At 34.8% G+C, this 14,152-nt stretch overlaps 1 protein-coding gene across 2 annotated transcripts in view; it reads left to right on the forward strand.

Moving 5' to 3' along the window:
- LOC110308597 (prolactin-8A8-like) overlaps window positions 1–6,803 on the forward strand; it is an 8,804-nt gene extending 2,001 nt beyond the window's left edge. Inside the window, exons 2-6 of one of the 2 annotated variants that reach the window (XM_021181031.1) lie at window positions 1,401–1,576; window positions 2,626–2,664; window positions 3,502–3,609; window positions 5,329–5,508; window positions 6,462–6,803. In XM_021181031.1, coding sequence (XP_021036690.1) covers window positions 1,401–1,576; window positions 2,626–2,664; window positions 3,502–3,609; window positions 5,329–5,508; window positions 6,462–6,650 — 692 coding nt within the window. In that variant the 3' untranslated portion in view covers window positions 6,651–6,803. Of the gene's footprint in view, window positions 1–1,397; window positions 1,577–2,625; window positions 2,665–3,501; window positions 3,610–5,328; window positions 5,509–6,461 lie in introns of both variants that reach the window. The other variant, XM_021181030.1, reaches the window with a different exon arrangement.
- The last annotated feature ends 7,349 nt before the right edge of the window (window positions 6,804–14,152 follow it).

The following is a 14,152-nucleotide window of genomic DNA, read 5'->3' on the forward strand; positions in this document are numbered from 1 at the left end:
ACTGTGAGCATCCACTTTTGTGTTTGCTAGGCCCTGGCATAGTCTCACAGAGACAGCTATATCAGAAAACATTTTTAAGTTTCTATTTTTTTTGAGAATTTCATGCATGACTACTCTATTATATCACTCATACAACTCCTCACAAACCCTTTCCCATGGTCCCTTTCAAATTCAGGGACTTTTTTTTTTTCATTAATCATTATTGTTGCATTTGTAGATGCATATAGACAACTTATTAATTCCTTTAGTGTTGCTCATATGTCTAGTATTTTAGGGCTGGACAATTGGTAATTAGTAATAAAATAATGAAAAATTTCTTGCAGCAAACATTCTGGACCTCTATTGCTTATATTCATTCTTCATCTTATTCTAATATAATATCCCCTCAGTCTTAAGTGTAAGGCTCATCTTGTAGTACCTCATGAGTAGCTATTTGAAAGTTGAGGCTAATCCTGATCATTATAACAACTTTTAAAATTGAGTGTTATAGAGAAAAAGAAATCAGATCAAATCAAGCTTTAAAAGCTTCTGCTATGACAGCATAGTGATAAAATTTATTCTTTACAAATAATGATGATCTTTGATAAAACACTCTTAGAATAGTGTCTGTGTTCTCTGCAGGAAAGATGTGGAGTTCTATAAAAAAGTAAGCGAGAAAGTACTAACAGTTGTTGTTCTGACCTTTATATCATCAATAATATGCCATTAGGAAAAATTTTCACCATATTTTACATCTCCTTTATGAATATATTCAGATTGCAATTATGAGAATCAAACCTTCTCACAGAATTATTATTCAGATCAACTTTAAGAAAATTATCTGAAGTTTTGATGCAATGAATGCTTATAGAGTTTTATCATAAGTTAGCAGTTGCAAGCTGACATGCTTTTCTTCAGGATAACATTCTCATCTTCTTCTATATTAGTGATCGTCCTCTGTTTATTTATTTTCAAACATGTAGAAGAAGCAAACAGGTAAGCTGCACTGTCCTTGCCCCATCAGTGTCAAAAATATTGACATCAGATATGAAGTTTAAAAAGTACAAATTTGTCATAAGTTTTGTTAACTGAAAATGAGCTTAAACTTCAATGTAAATAAACCATCTAAAATTACTTTAAAAATACTGAATTAATTCAAGTGTAAGACATTTATAAAATTCAGAATCACTTCTAAAACAATAAAAATTGTGATACCACCTGCTTTTCAAACTATTATACAAAAAACCACAATTACTGGACTAAGTGCTCACAGTGTTTTTTATCTGTCATTCTGGATATCAAATGCCAAGTCATTCACTAAAGAAAACTTAGGACAGATAAAACTTTCCTGAATCAGTTGACTCTATTAAAACTCACATTTAAAGCATGACCCCTAAGTGGCTCTTATTTCTATGTTGCAGGGGCACTCCTGCTGGTGGTGGTATCAAACTTGCTACTGTGGGAGAAAGTTGCATCAATTCCTGAATGTCAAACAGAAGAGAATGGTTGCTCGGATCCCCTTGTGATCACATTTAAGAATGCCCTTCAGCGAGCTGAAGTCATCAATATTCTTGCTGATAAAATGCATGAAGAGTTTGTAAGTATCTCAACATCCATGCTAATGCTTGAACTTCACTATACTTGAGATACTCATCATGATGATTCAAATATCAGAAAAAAATCCATCTTCATAGGTAAAAGAGGAACCAACTACTGATCCTAGGGCAAGAATTCTCATTTCCTATTGCTGTATTCAGGATCATGAATTTCTATTGACTATGTTCATTTAGCACACTGTGGATATTCACGGTACCAGATGTGCATTACAGTGAAGTATATATTCATAAAATAGATAAACTGTATTATATGAATAGGAGAAGAAAACAAGAAAGAAAGACAAGTAGATAGATAGATAGATAGATAGATAGATAGATAGATAGATAAGGAAGAAAAAAGGAAGGAAGGAAGGAAAGATAGAAGGAAGGAATGAAAGAGAGTGGGATGAAGGGAAAGCAGGAAGGTGAAAAGGAGAAAAAAGAAAGCAACAAAAAGAAACAAAGAAACAAAGAAAGAGAAAGGGGGAGAGAGAGAACTAAGGAAAGAATAAGAAAGAAAGGAAAGAAAGAAAGAAAGAAAGAAAGAAAGAAAGAAAGAAAGAAAGAAAGAAAGAGAAAAGCAATAAAAGATAGGAAGGAAAGATGGAAGGAAGGAATGAAATGGGGTGGGATGAAGGGAAAGCATGAGGGTAGAAAAGAGAAAAGAAAGAAAGAGAGAGAGAAGGGAGGGAGGGAGGGAGGAAGGAAGGAAGGAAGGAAGGAAGGAAGGAAGGAAGGAAGGAAGAAGTCTAGAATTTCAAGAAGCTTCTAATTGCTACGAATTGTGGTTTGAAGATTTTCAGTGATAGAATTTGTCCAATGTCTGGGAGGAAATAGGAGTGTATCCTTTGCTTTCTTGCTGATAGTTACCAGTTATTTCTCAAGGTCAGAAAAAAAAAAAAAAGGAATGACAGAAGTAGGGAAATCTTCTATATGATGGTTATCAAGAAAATGTGTTTTTGCTTGCAATAAACATGTCCTCATGTTGGTTTTTGTATTTTGTTTTTGTTTTGTACTAATTAAAGGTTATTTTTTTCCCTCAATATGACAGTACCACAACCCATTCTCAGCTGCACAATTTGAAACACTTGTAAGTACCTCATTATCTTCTGGTCACTCCCAAATGGAGCCTCATGTTAATAATTTCAACATCAATGAGAAAGCACTATACATTATTTGTATTTCCTGCTCTTAGCTGGCAGTTCTTCAACTTCTTAATTTTAACAATAATCCATCAAACTTAGAGGGAATAGTTGATTATTAGAAATAAATATTATATTCTAAAATATGTTTTAGTAAATTTAAAATTTCCAAAATTATACAATCATTAATCAAACACACAATATTAATTGTTAATTTTTATATTTTGTTGAATTAAACTTATATGGAGTTCATGGTAAAATAGTCTATTTTGTGAGTGATTTTTATTATGATGCACACAACGTCATTTTATTATAAACTGCACAGGTATATGTATATACTATTATACTAATAAAGCTATAATTTTGATGTATGGATAAGAACATATCAGTATTTATTGACACAAAATAGGAAGGCTAATAAACATATTTTATGGCTTTGTGCAGATATTAGAGAAAGATGATAATTAAAGCATTGAATACTTGATAAATTCACTCCCTTCAGTGTTTGCCTTTGAAAATAGTAACTTTTAGGAAAAACGAGAAAAAAGGAGAGGAATAGAGGAAGAATTTAAATATTCAAAAGTTAATGAAAACCCAAACTAAATTGCAGATACAATAAATAGAAACAGAATTGGGTAATTGGCACTTTCTTATTTCTTAATATCTGTTTTTTATGAAATACTTATTGTTATAATTAATAAATTCAATAAAATATATTAGTATTCTGGTCATTGATTCATTTACATAATTTCTGATCTCTAACTGAATTTTGTTTTTATTTGCAGGTTTCACGCATGTATAGGCATGATGAGGAGGTTCTCAGAGCCAGAAATCACTGCCACTCTAATGTCACAAACCCACCAGCTCATGGACCTGAACATGAAAATCTCAAGGTAAGTATCCTTCATGTTTTGTTTTGTTTTGTTTTGTTTTGTTTTGTTTTGTTTTGTTTTGTTTTGTTTTGTTTTGTTTTTTCATAAAACACCAGATGTAATTCCCTGAGTGTGTGCTGCTGTCAGTTAAGGCGGGCATTATGATAGATTCAGTAATTATGATTGCTGAAAAAAAATTGAGGTGGAATATAAAAATTGATCAGATTATATTGCTACTAAATTATAAAAAAAATCCAAAAACAAACAAACAAACAAAAAATACCCAGTAATAGTGATACTTAAATAGAATAGACCATTTAAAGAATTGTATTTTAGCAATGACTTGCCAATAAAATTTTAAACCCTCCTTTTTAGGATGCTTTGAGATAAGTTGGATATCTATGGCTATATACTCACTCCTACCTCAGTGATAACAACATGACTATTAATTATCTGTTGCAAATGGCTTCTGCATGGTGATATCCTATGTTACCAAACACTATCACCTGCTTCTTGATTTTCAAATCAGTGCTGATTCTACTTCTAATTTTACCTATTTCATCATCCCTCTATCGTTCTCAAGGCCTAAACTGAAAACCAGCTGAGCAGAGTAGTCCTGTGAAATACTATTTTATATTCCTTAGGATGCAACAATGCCCAAATTCATAATGAGAAGATCTACTTATCCTAGTAGTTCTATTTTATGATTGGTATCACTACCTTATTCTAACTCCTTGTAATAGCACATCGTAATATGATATAATTTGCATATTATTTGAAAACAATAAAAGAAAATGAGTACAAAGAAATGAGGAAATTTTTCTTGACCTGTTGCTAGACATGCAGCAAATTATTTATTTTTAGCATTGCTGTATATTACCCTCACAAAATCTTAACCACAAATAGCATTATTTGAGTCACTAAACAACAAAAACAGATTTTGATAAGTGGTACAGTATATTTACACCTGCATGGACTTTAAGAATGCCAGTGTGCACTTAATGGTCTTTATCTCTTTCCATTTTAATAGATGTGCTCCAGTCTATCCCCATATTCATGACCACTGGGGAAACTAGCAAACATCAATACAATCAATAGATTAAATCAAATAAGAACTAGAGTGACAAAATTCTTTCATGAGTCACACTGATTCCATTATTAAAGCCAGTGCTATGTTCTTCACCTATACATGCTAACTAATATGTTCTGTCATAATAAAGGGGAAAGCACAATAATAAATACCCTGCTCTCTTCATTGTATCTTTACTCTAATTTCTTAAATTCACCTAAAAATTATAAATGTGTACATGAATAAATGTCATGACTTATTGCAGTGAATGAATACTTGAGTAGAAATGATTTGAGCCAATTGTCCGCCGCTGGTGAATCTATCTTTCCTAGTCAAATATTATTGGCCAATATTGTTTCCCAGCAAGACCTGTTTTACCAATTGATAAACAAGTAGCCAAATAATGATCTTGCTATAAGGAATCTGTTAGAATTGCTTGGGGAGAACAAAACATAATGGCCTAACCTCAGAAAAATGGTAATTGATACAGATCATAATTTATTTTACTTTGCAGATAATAGACTATTTTTTAAAATATAACATCTATACAACAGAGGTCATATATACATAATAAAAATATATTTCAATTTAGGTTCTTTACATGACATTAAATGCAACAAATTCCTGCACTGAAATTCTTTTAATACCATGGTTTTACTATGTTTTCTCAGACAAAAAGATATTTAAAAACGATGATCAATTTTATGGGTGCATGGATCACTCCTGTATACTATCTAGTGGAAGTACTAAGTGACATGAAAGATGTCCCTGAATCAATCTACTCAAAAGCTCAGGAGATAGAATTGAAATTCAGAGAAATTCATGATGACCTTACGTGGGTACTCAAAAAGGTGAGCAATTTCCCATTAGCTATTCTTATTCATAAAAGTGGGTTGTGTAAATAAAAAAAAAAAAATTCTCGGGTAGCTTGTTTTTCCAGAGTGAAACAGATATCTGACCTTGTGGACAATCTTCCCCTAAGAGAGTTTTTCTCAACCTGTGTGCCATGACTTCTTTGGGGGGAATATGACTCTTTCACAAGAACAGCATATCATATATCCTGCATTTTAGATATTTACAGTACAATTAAATACAGTAGCAAAATTACAGTTATAATGTAGCAACAAAACTAATTTTATGGTCAGAGTTGTCACTGCATGAGGAACTATATTAAAAGTTCACAGCATTAGAAAGGTTGAGAGACACTGCTCTAATGGGATGCTGGCAGCTCAAATTTCTCAGACGTGCTTCTCATCATCTTCCACCCTGACAATCAAAATGAGACAAATATGTTCCTCATAGACACTTAGAGGACACCTTTCTTGGTAGAAGTAGAAAGAACGCAGGTCTTTCAATCATCACTATCTGATACTCATCATATTTTTGTATGCATGCAGAATGGGTATAGCTGAAAGGTATAAAAGAATTGTGGTCCATATCATCTTTTGTGAAATATATATGAAGGAACATGTAAGAAATTCCTGAGTGAGAAAGTGATATGAGCTCCTCTATTGTCCCGAAATCAAACAGAGATTTCCTACTGTTCTGTTTCTGAAACAGCATACTTCCTCGGTGATCAATTCCATTTTATAAAAAAAAAAAAAAAAAAAAAAAAATGCATGTGCATCTTCACCTTAGATTCTAAAGGTCCATTTGAGAGTCTCTTTTCATAGATAATGAAACACATAACTTTGATGGAAGTATCATATCTCTGAAACATTTCTCTGACTGAACACTTAAGAAACATGGAGAAAAGGAACACTAATAATATAATCAAGTAACCTTCAATTATTTTGATTTTTAGGTCTATCCTAAAATAACATTTTGGGAAAAAACTATCATCTGGGAATACCTTCCAGGCCTAAGATCAACAGACACAAGTAAAAAATTTTTGGCAATGTTCAACCTTTCTCACTGCCTACGCGTTGATATATTCTTCATTAAATATCATCTCAGTGCATTGATGTGCCGCATAACTGGGCAAGATTGCTAAGTGCGTGTCTACATGGTCTGCTCTGGCAATTGTCCATGACAGTCCATTGCTGAGAACTTTCTTTAAATTGTATAGCTTTTGAATACATGTGTATGTTTAATTGGTCTCTTTTTAAAAAATAAAAGCATTCTCTTTAGAAATGTCCAAATCTAAGAAGCCTATTAATCTTTTGTTCTTTTAATAGAATATATATATATATATATATATATATATATATATATATATATAAAGTTAGGTTGACCATTCAATTTATCTCAACATGAGAAATTAAGCTTAACAATATATTTACACTTTACTTCAATAAACTCACAATTTAATCCACAGAAAAGTAATGAAAATCAAAATTATTATACTCAAAGTGTAAAACATATTAACTAATCCATGTATCCTAACCAAAGACACACATTTTTTTTAATGCTTCCTAAAATCCTGACTGTCCTTTGGAAGCAATGTTCACAGTGAACACATAGCCACTCCAATACAATTGCTGTGTGACTCCCTTCTTAACTCAAGAAAATTTCGAGGAGATAGGGCAAGAAATGGGAATAATAAAGATACACAGAATCCATGTGTAAATATTTCAAAAAGTTTATTTTTAAAAATTAAAATTATTCAGATCAATAGTGATAAAACTTCATGGAATTAGTACAGACAAAGACATGTTAATCAATGAAATAGAATTGATGATGCAGAAATAAAACTACACACTTATGGACACTTGATCTTTGACAAAGAAGCCAAAAATATACAATGGGAAAAAAGAAAGCATCTTCTATAAATGCTGCTGGTTTAACTGGAAGTTTGTGTGTAAAAAAATTAAAATAGTTCCATATTTTTCATCTTGTAAAATGCTCAAGTTCAAGTGGATTAAGGACCACAACATAAAACCAGATACACTGAGTCTCATAGAAGAGAAAGTGGGAATGAGCCTTGAACTTATTGGCACAAGGAGAAATTTCCTAAGCAGAACTTCAATGGATCACTCTCAAGATCAAGAATTGATAAATGGGACCTCATGAAACTGGAAAGTTTCTATAAGGCAAATGACATAGCCAATAGGACAAATTAGCAACATACAGAATGGGGGAAAAAAGTCTTCATTCACCCCACATCTGATAAGAGGGCTAATATCCAAAATATATAAGGAAACTAACTCCAACAAAACCAAACAACCCAATCAAAAGTAGGGTATAGAACTAAACAGAGAATTCACAACTGTGGAATCTCTATTGGCTGAGAAGCACTTAAAGAAATGTTCTAAGTCCTCAGTGATCAGAGAAATGCAAATCAAAATGACTCTGAGATTCCACCTTACACCAACCAGAATGGCTAAGATAAAAAACCTCAAGCGACTGCATATGTTGTTGGGGCTGTGGAGAAAGAGGAACACTCTTCCATTGCTGGTGGGATTGTAAACTGGTACAACCACTCTGGAAATCTATCTGGAGGTTCCTCAGATAATTGGAAATAGATCTACCTGAAAATCCAGCTATACCACTCTTGCGAATATGCCCCAAAATGCCCTACCATGCCACAGGGGCACATCCTATATTATGTTTATATAGTCCTTATTTATGGTAGCCAGAAGCTGGAAACAACCTAGATGTCCCATGACAGAAGAATGCATACAGAAAATGTGGTTCATTTACACAACAGAATACTTCTCTGCTATTAAGAATGAAGACCACCTGAGATTTGCAGGCAAATGGATGAAACTAGAAAATATTGTCCTGAGTGTGGTTACTTAGATCTAAAAGAACATGCATGGGATGTACTCAATAATAAGGGAACTTTAGCCAAAATGTACAGAATACCCAGGATACAATCTGCAGTATCAAGAAAGTTAACAGACCTATGGGCCCAAGTGAGGATGCCTCAGTCCCACTTGGGAACAGGAAAAAAAAGTAATCACAGGATGGGGAGAGAGGAACATGGGTGTGAAAGGGACAGGGATGGCAAAATAGGAACATGTTCAGATATTAGGTGGGGGAAACAGGACTGAAGTCCTGAGGGCCAGAAGAAAGAGTGAAAGCTGGCAACCTTGGGAGGTAGGTGGTGGTGGGGACCCTCTAGAATGTACTGGAGACTCAGTAGGTAAAAGACTTTCAGGACTCTAAGGGAGGGACCTTAGATGAAATGTCCTACAGTGGGAAGAGGGAATGTGTAGAGCCCATGACTACTAGAAAGAAAGGACATCAAGTGGAGGGAGGGTGTTGCCATGCCACAGTCAAAAATTCTGACCTAAAATTGTTCCTGTCTGAAAGAATTGCAAGGACAAAAATGGAGAAGAATCTGTGGAAAAGGTAGCTCAGTGACAGGCCAAAATTTGGATCCAGCTCAAGGGGAGGCCCCAAGGCCTGACACTATTACTCATGCTATGCTGTGCTCAACAAGAGCGGCCTATCATGACCGCCCTCTGAAAGATGTAACCAAAAGCAGCTGAAAGTGTCAGATGCAGATATTTGCACACAACCAATGGAAAGAAGCTGGGATCCCTGTGGTTGAACTAGGGAAAAACTGGAAGCTGAAAAGAAGAGAAACCTTGTAGGATGACCAACAGTCTCAACTAACCTGGACCCCTGAGATCTCTCAGACACTGAGCTATCAGCCAGGCAGCATAGAGCAGCTTATATGAGGCCCCCAACAGATATACAGCAGAGGACTCCTGGGTATAGACTCAGCACCTAACCCTCAATAGATTTGAGGCCCCAGGCAATGGTGAGGTCTGGTGGGGTGGACATGAGAGGGTGGGTCATCCTTTGGGGAACAGGGGAAGGAGATATCGGATGTGAAACTGTCAGAGAGTGGACTTGGTGAGGGGATAGAGTCTGGATTGCAAAAAAGATTAAATTATTTTAATAGTTAAAATTGTTTTAAGATACTTTGTATTTGAGTATCTGTTAATCAAAATCTCTTCATGATGTACCATAAGCCCAACTATGGTATATTGTGCATGTTTTTATTTCTCTGTTTCTAAGAATTCCTTCTTTTCTCTATGATAATTTTTAAAAATGCAATCTTCATATGATGTGTGTACTAAAACCATAGTATCTTTAAGATGGAGAAACTCTAGTGATATCTGACAGGAAACTGATGAAGCAATCAGTTGTCTGTCATTCTGCTTAGTATGAAAGGAGGACATTGCCACTGTGCTTTTCTTCTTCAGTCATAGCTTAAGTGTGATTATTACCAGTGGTTTTACTTCTTGATTCTATGTAGTTTTATATATTGTGCAGCTTCTTGATATTTATATGTTTTATTATACTATGATCTGTTAAGTTATTGGATGATTATTACATAAAACTACAGTCAATCAAAATACAGACTTAGAGCCCAGTCCCAGAAAATACATCTGCAATATATTAGTATTGGTGGTTGTTTCAGGGCTCATTGTAGTATTTGGGGTGGAAATTTTGTAAGAGCCATATAATGGGAATTATTCTTTGAAATTGCATCCGGAAGGAATGATAAATGCCAACACCTATAAAGTCTTGCCAGTGTGACAACCCAATCATGAGTTAAACAAAGATAGCAGTGCTAAAGCCTGGGGTCCTCACTGCCACACAGAGAACAATAGACAACTGTGGGACAACTTTTAAAGACAACTTTTAAAGAAAATATTTGATATATCTAAAGATTCATGACAGAAACATGACATGATTTTAAAATCATAGAAAGGAAAGTTTCTATTAAGTTGTGTGATGGACCTCAATCTGGAAAGCTTATGTATATGGCACAAAACAACAGAAAATCAGCATATTTTGGTACAAAAAGCAATGTGGCTAAATATGTTTGAGAGAATGAGTGAGTAAGAAATGTTACATAAAGAAAGTGAGGAAAAACAATTTCAAATATTGTTACAACACCTCCCAATAAAAATCAAGAAGTACTCTGCAATGTAGTAAAAAGGATATGAGATATTGCTTTATTGCTTAGTTATTTCATTTATTTATTTCAAAAATCCCCTTCCCAACCTCTGAAAGGGTGCTCCTTGGATATCCACCCACCCTAGGGCATCAAGTCTCTACAGGATTAGATATATCCTCTTCTACTAAGGATAGATGAGCTAGCCACTACTATATATGTGTGGGAGGCCTCAGAACAGCCTGTGTATGTTATTTTGTTGGTGATCAAGTCTCTGAAAGCTCCCAGATGTCTAGGTTAGTTGACACTGTTGGTCTTTCTATTGGGTTGCCATTTCCTTAACTCTTTCAACCCTTCCCCTAACAGTTCTATAGGGGACCCTGATCTCAGTCAAATGATTGGCTGTGAGTAACTGCATCTGTCTCAGTCAGTTGATGTGTAGAACCTCCTGCAGAACAGCCATGATTAGACAACAGCTTCTGTGTGCAAGTAAAACATGACATTAGTAACAGTGACAGAGATTGATGCCTGCCCATAGGAAAGATATCAAATTAATCCAGGTACTGTCAGCCATTCGTTTAATTTGTACTCCATTTTTATACCTGTATTTCTTTTAGATAGGAGCAATTTTGGTATCTTAAAACATGAACATGCCATGACTCTACTGAGGAAAGAAGCAGACAGGACAAAGGAGATACAGGACTATGGACTGTATGAATGAATGGAAGAAAGAGAGAGAGAGCCGCCTGATCCTTGCTGCTGGGGCACACCCCTAGTTGGTCTGCTCCCCTGAAGACTGCATATTCCGGTCCATCCTAGAGGACCTTCTGCACTCAGAGCAGTTGAAGATTCACTGTTGTCAGAGCAGTTGAGCACTGGCTGCAATCATCACAGTTGGACAACAGCTTGACTGCTCCACAGAAGACTCAACAGTCTCAAGGCCTCCCAGGGAATCTACAGCATCCTGGGCAATAGATCAGCAGTTTCTCTGCTTCATGAAGAGTTTCCAGTTGGAAGACCCCACAGGTGGTCTTATATATCAGGGCCACAAGCCAAGCAGGAGACCTGAAGCAACCCAGGGACAAAAGAGGCAGACTCCATACAGTTACCCAGATCAACCAACACCAGGGATATCCAGATGGTGAAAGGCAAGTGCAAGACCATAAGCAACAGAAGCCAAAACACGTGGGCATCACCTCACCAGAACCCAGTTCTCCTACCACAGCAACCCCTGAATATACCAACACATCTGAAAATCAGGAATTTGTCCTAAAATCTTATCTCATGGAAATTATAGAGTCTTTTAAGGAGGATATCAATAATTTACTGAAAGAAATACAGGAAAACACAGGCAAACAGGTGAAGGAATTGAATAAAGTTATCCAAGACCTAAAGGTAGAAGTAGAAATAATAAAGAAAACATAAAAGGAGGAAACCTGAAAATGGAAAACCTAGGAAAGAGGTCAGGAGTTACAGATGTAAGTATTACAACAGAATACAAAAGATAGAAGAGAAAATCTTAGGTGTAGAAGAGATTGACACAACTATCAAAGAAAATTCAAAACATAAAAAAAACTCCTAACCCAAGCATCCATAAAATTCAGGGCACAATGAAAAGACCAATTCTAAGAATAATTGGAATAGAGGAGAACTAACATTCTCAAAATACCTGAAAATGTCTGCAAAAAAAAAAAATCATAGAAGAAAATGTCTCCAACCTAGAGAAAGTGATGGATATAAAGGTACAAGAAGCCTATAGAGCAACAAATAAATCAGACTAAAAGAGAAAAACTTCTTGTCACAAAATTATCAAAACACTAAATGCACAGAATAAAGAAAGACTATTTAAAGCTGGAAGGGAAAAAGGCCAAATGATATGCAAAGGTAGACATATCATAATTACACCAGACTTCTGAACAGACATTATAAAAGCCAGAAGAGCCTGGTCAGAGGTCATACAGACTCTAAAAGAACACAAACGCTAGGATATTATATCCAGCAAAACTCTCAATTGACATAGATGGAGAAAACAAAATATTCCAGGACAAAACCAAATTCAAAAACTATCTATCTACCAACCCATCCTTACAGAGGATCCTGGAAGGAAAACTCCAACACAAGGAAGATACCTGCACCAAAGAAAGGACAAGATATCAAGCATCTCACAACAAAGTTAAAAGCAGAAAGCCACAAGCACATAAAACCACCTACAAAAACAAACATATCAGAAACCAACAGTTATCTCTATTTAATATCTTTTAGTATTAATGGACTCAACTCACTTATAAAATGACGTAAGCTAACAGACTGGATATATAAACATGATCCAGCATTTTGCTACATATAACAAACACACCTCAACAACAAAGACATGTAATATCTCAGAGTAAAAGGATGGAAAAAGGTCTTCCAAGCAAATGCCCCAAGGAAACAAGCAGGAGTTGACATTCTAATATCCAATAAAATAGACTTTCAAACAAAAGTTATCAAATGAGGTGAAGAAGGACACTTCATATTCACTAAAGGGGAAATCTACCAAGAGAAAGTCTCAATTCTGAACATCTATGCCCCAAATGCAAGAGCACCCAATTTCATAAAAAACTTTACTAAAATTCAAAACTCACATTGAACCCTACACAATAATAGTGGGTGAATTCAACAACCCACTTTCACCAATGGACAGATAATTGAAACAGAAACTAAACAGAAACACAGTAAAACCAAGAGAGGCTATGAACCACATGGATTTAAAATATATCTACAAAATATTTCACCCTAAAAGAAAAGAATACACCTTCTTCTCAGTACCTCATGGTATCTTCTTCAAAATCGACCATACAATTTGTCACAAAAAAACCCTCAACAGATACAAGAAGACTGAAATAATACCATGCATTCTATAAGACCACCATGGCCTAAGGCAGGACTTCAATAACAGCAAAAGCTACAGAAAGCCCACATACACATACATGTGGAAACTAAACAACTCTTTATTCAGTGATAATTTAGTCAGGGAAAAGATAAAGAAATAAATTAAAGATTTTCTGGAATTTAATGAAAATATTGACACATCATAAACTATGATGATTGTGTCCAAAACTATGGGACACAATGAAAGCAATGCTAAGAGGAATGTACATAGCACTAAGTGCCCTGGTAAGGAAACAAGAGAGATTGTACAATAACAATGTAACTGCACACCTGAAAGCCCTAGAATAAAAAGAGGCAAACTCAAACAAAAAGAGTAGAAGGCAAGAAATAGTCAAAATCAGGACTGAAATTAACCAAATAGAAACAAAGAAAACAATACAAATAATCAGCAAAACCAAAAGCTGGTTCTTTGAAAGAATCAACAAGGTAGAAAAAACCCTTAGCCAAACTAAGTAAAGGGCCAAGAGACAGTATCCAAATTAATAAAATCCAAAATGAAAAAGGAGACATACCAACAGAAATTTAGGAAGTTAAAAAAATCATCAGATCCTACTATAAAAGACTATACTCAACAAATCTGGAAAATCTATATAAAATAGATGGTTTTCTAAACAAATGGCACATAACATTGTTAAATCAAGATCTGGTAAACTATCTAAACAGGCCCATATCACACAAGAAAATAGAAGTAAATAAAAACCTCCCAA

This window comes from Mus caroli, chromosome 13 (genome assembly GCF_900094665.2).
Source record: "Mus caroli chromosome 13, CAROLI_EIJ_v1.1, whole genome shotgun sequence".
NCBI lineage: Eukaryota > Metazoa > Chordata > Mammalia > Rodentia > Muridae > Mus > Mus caroli.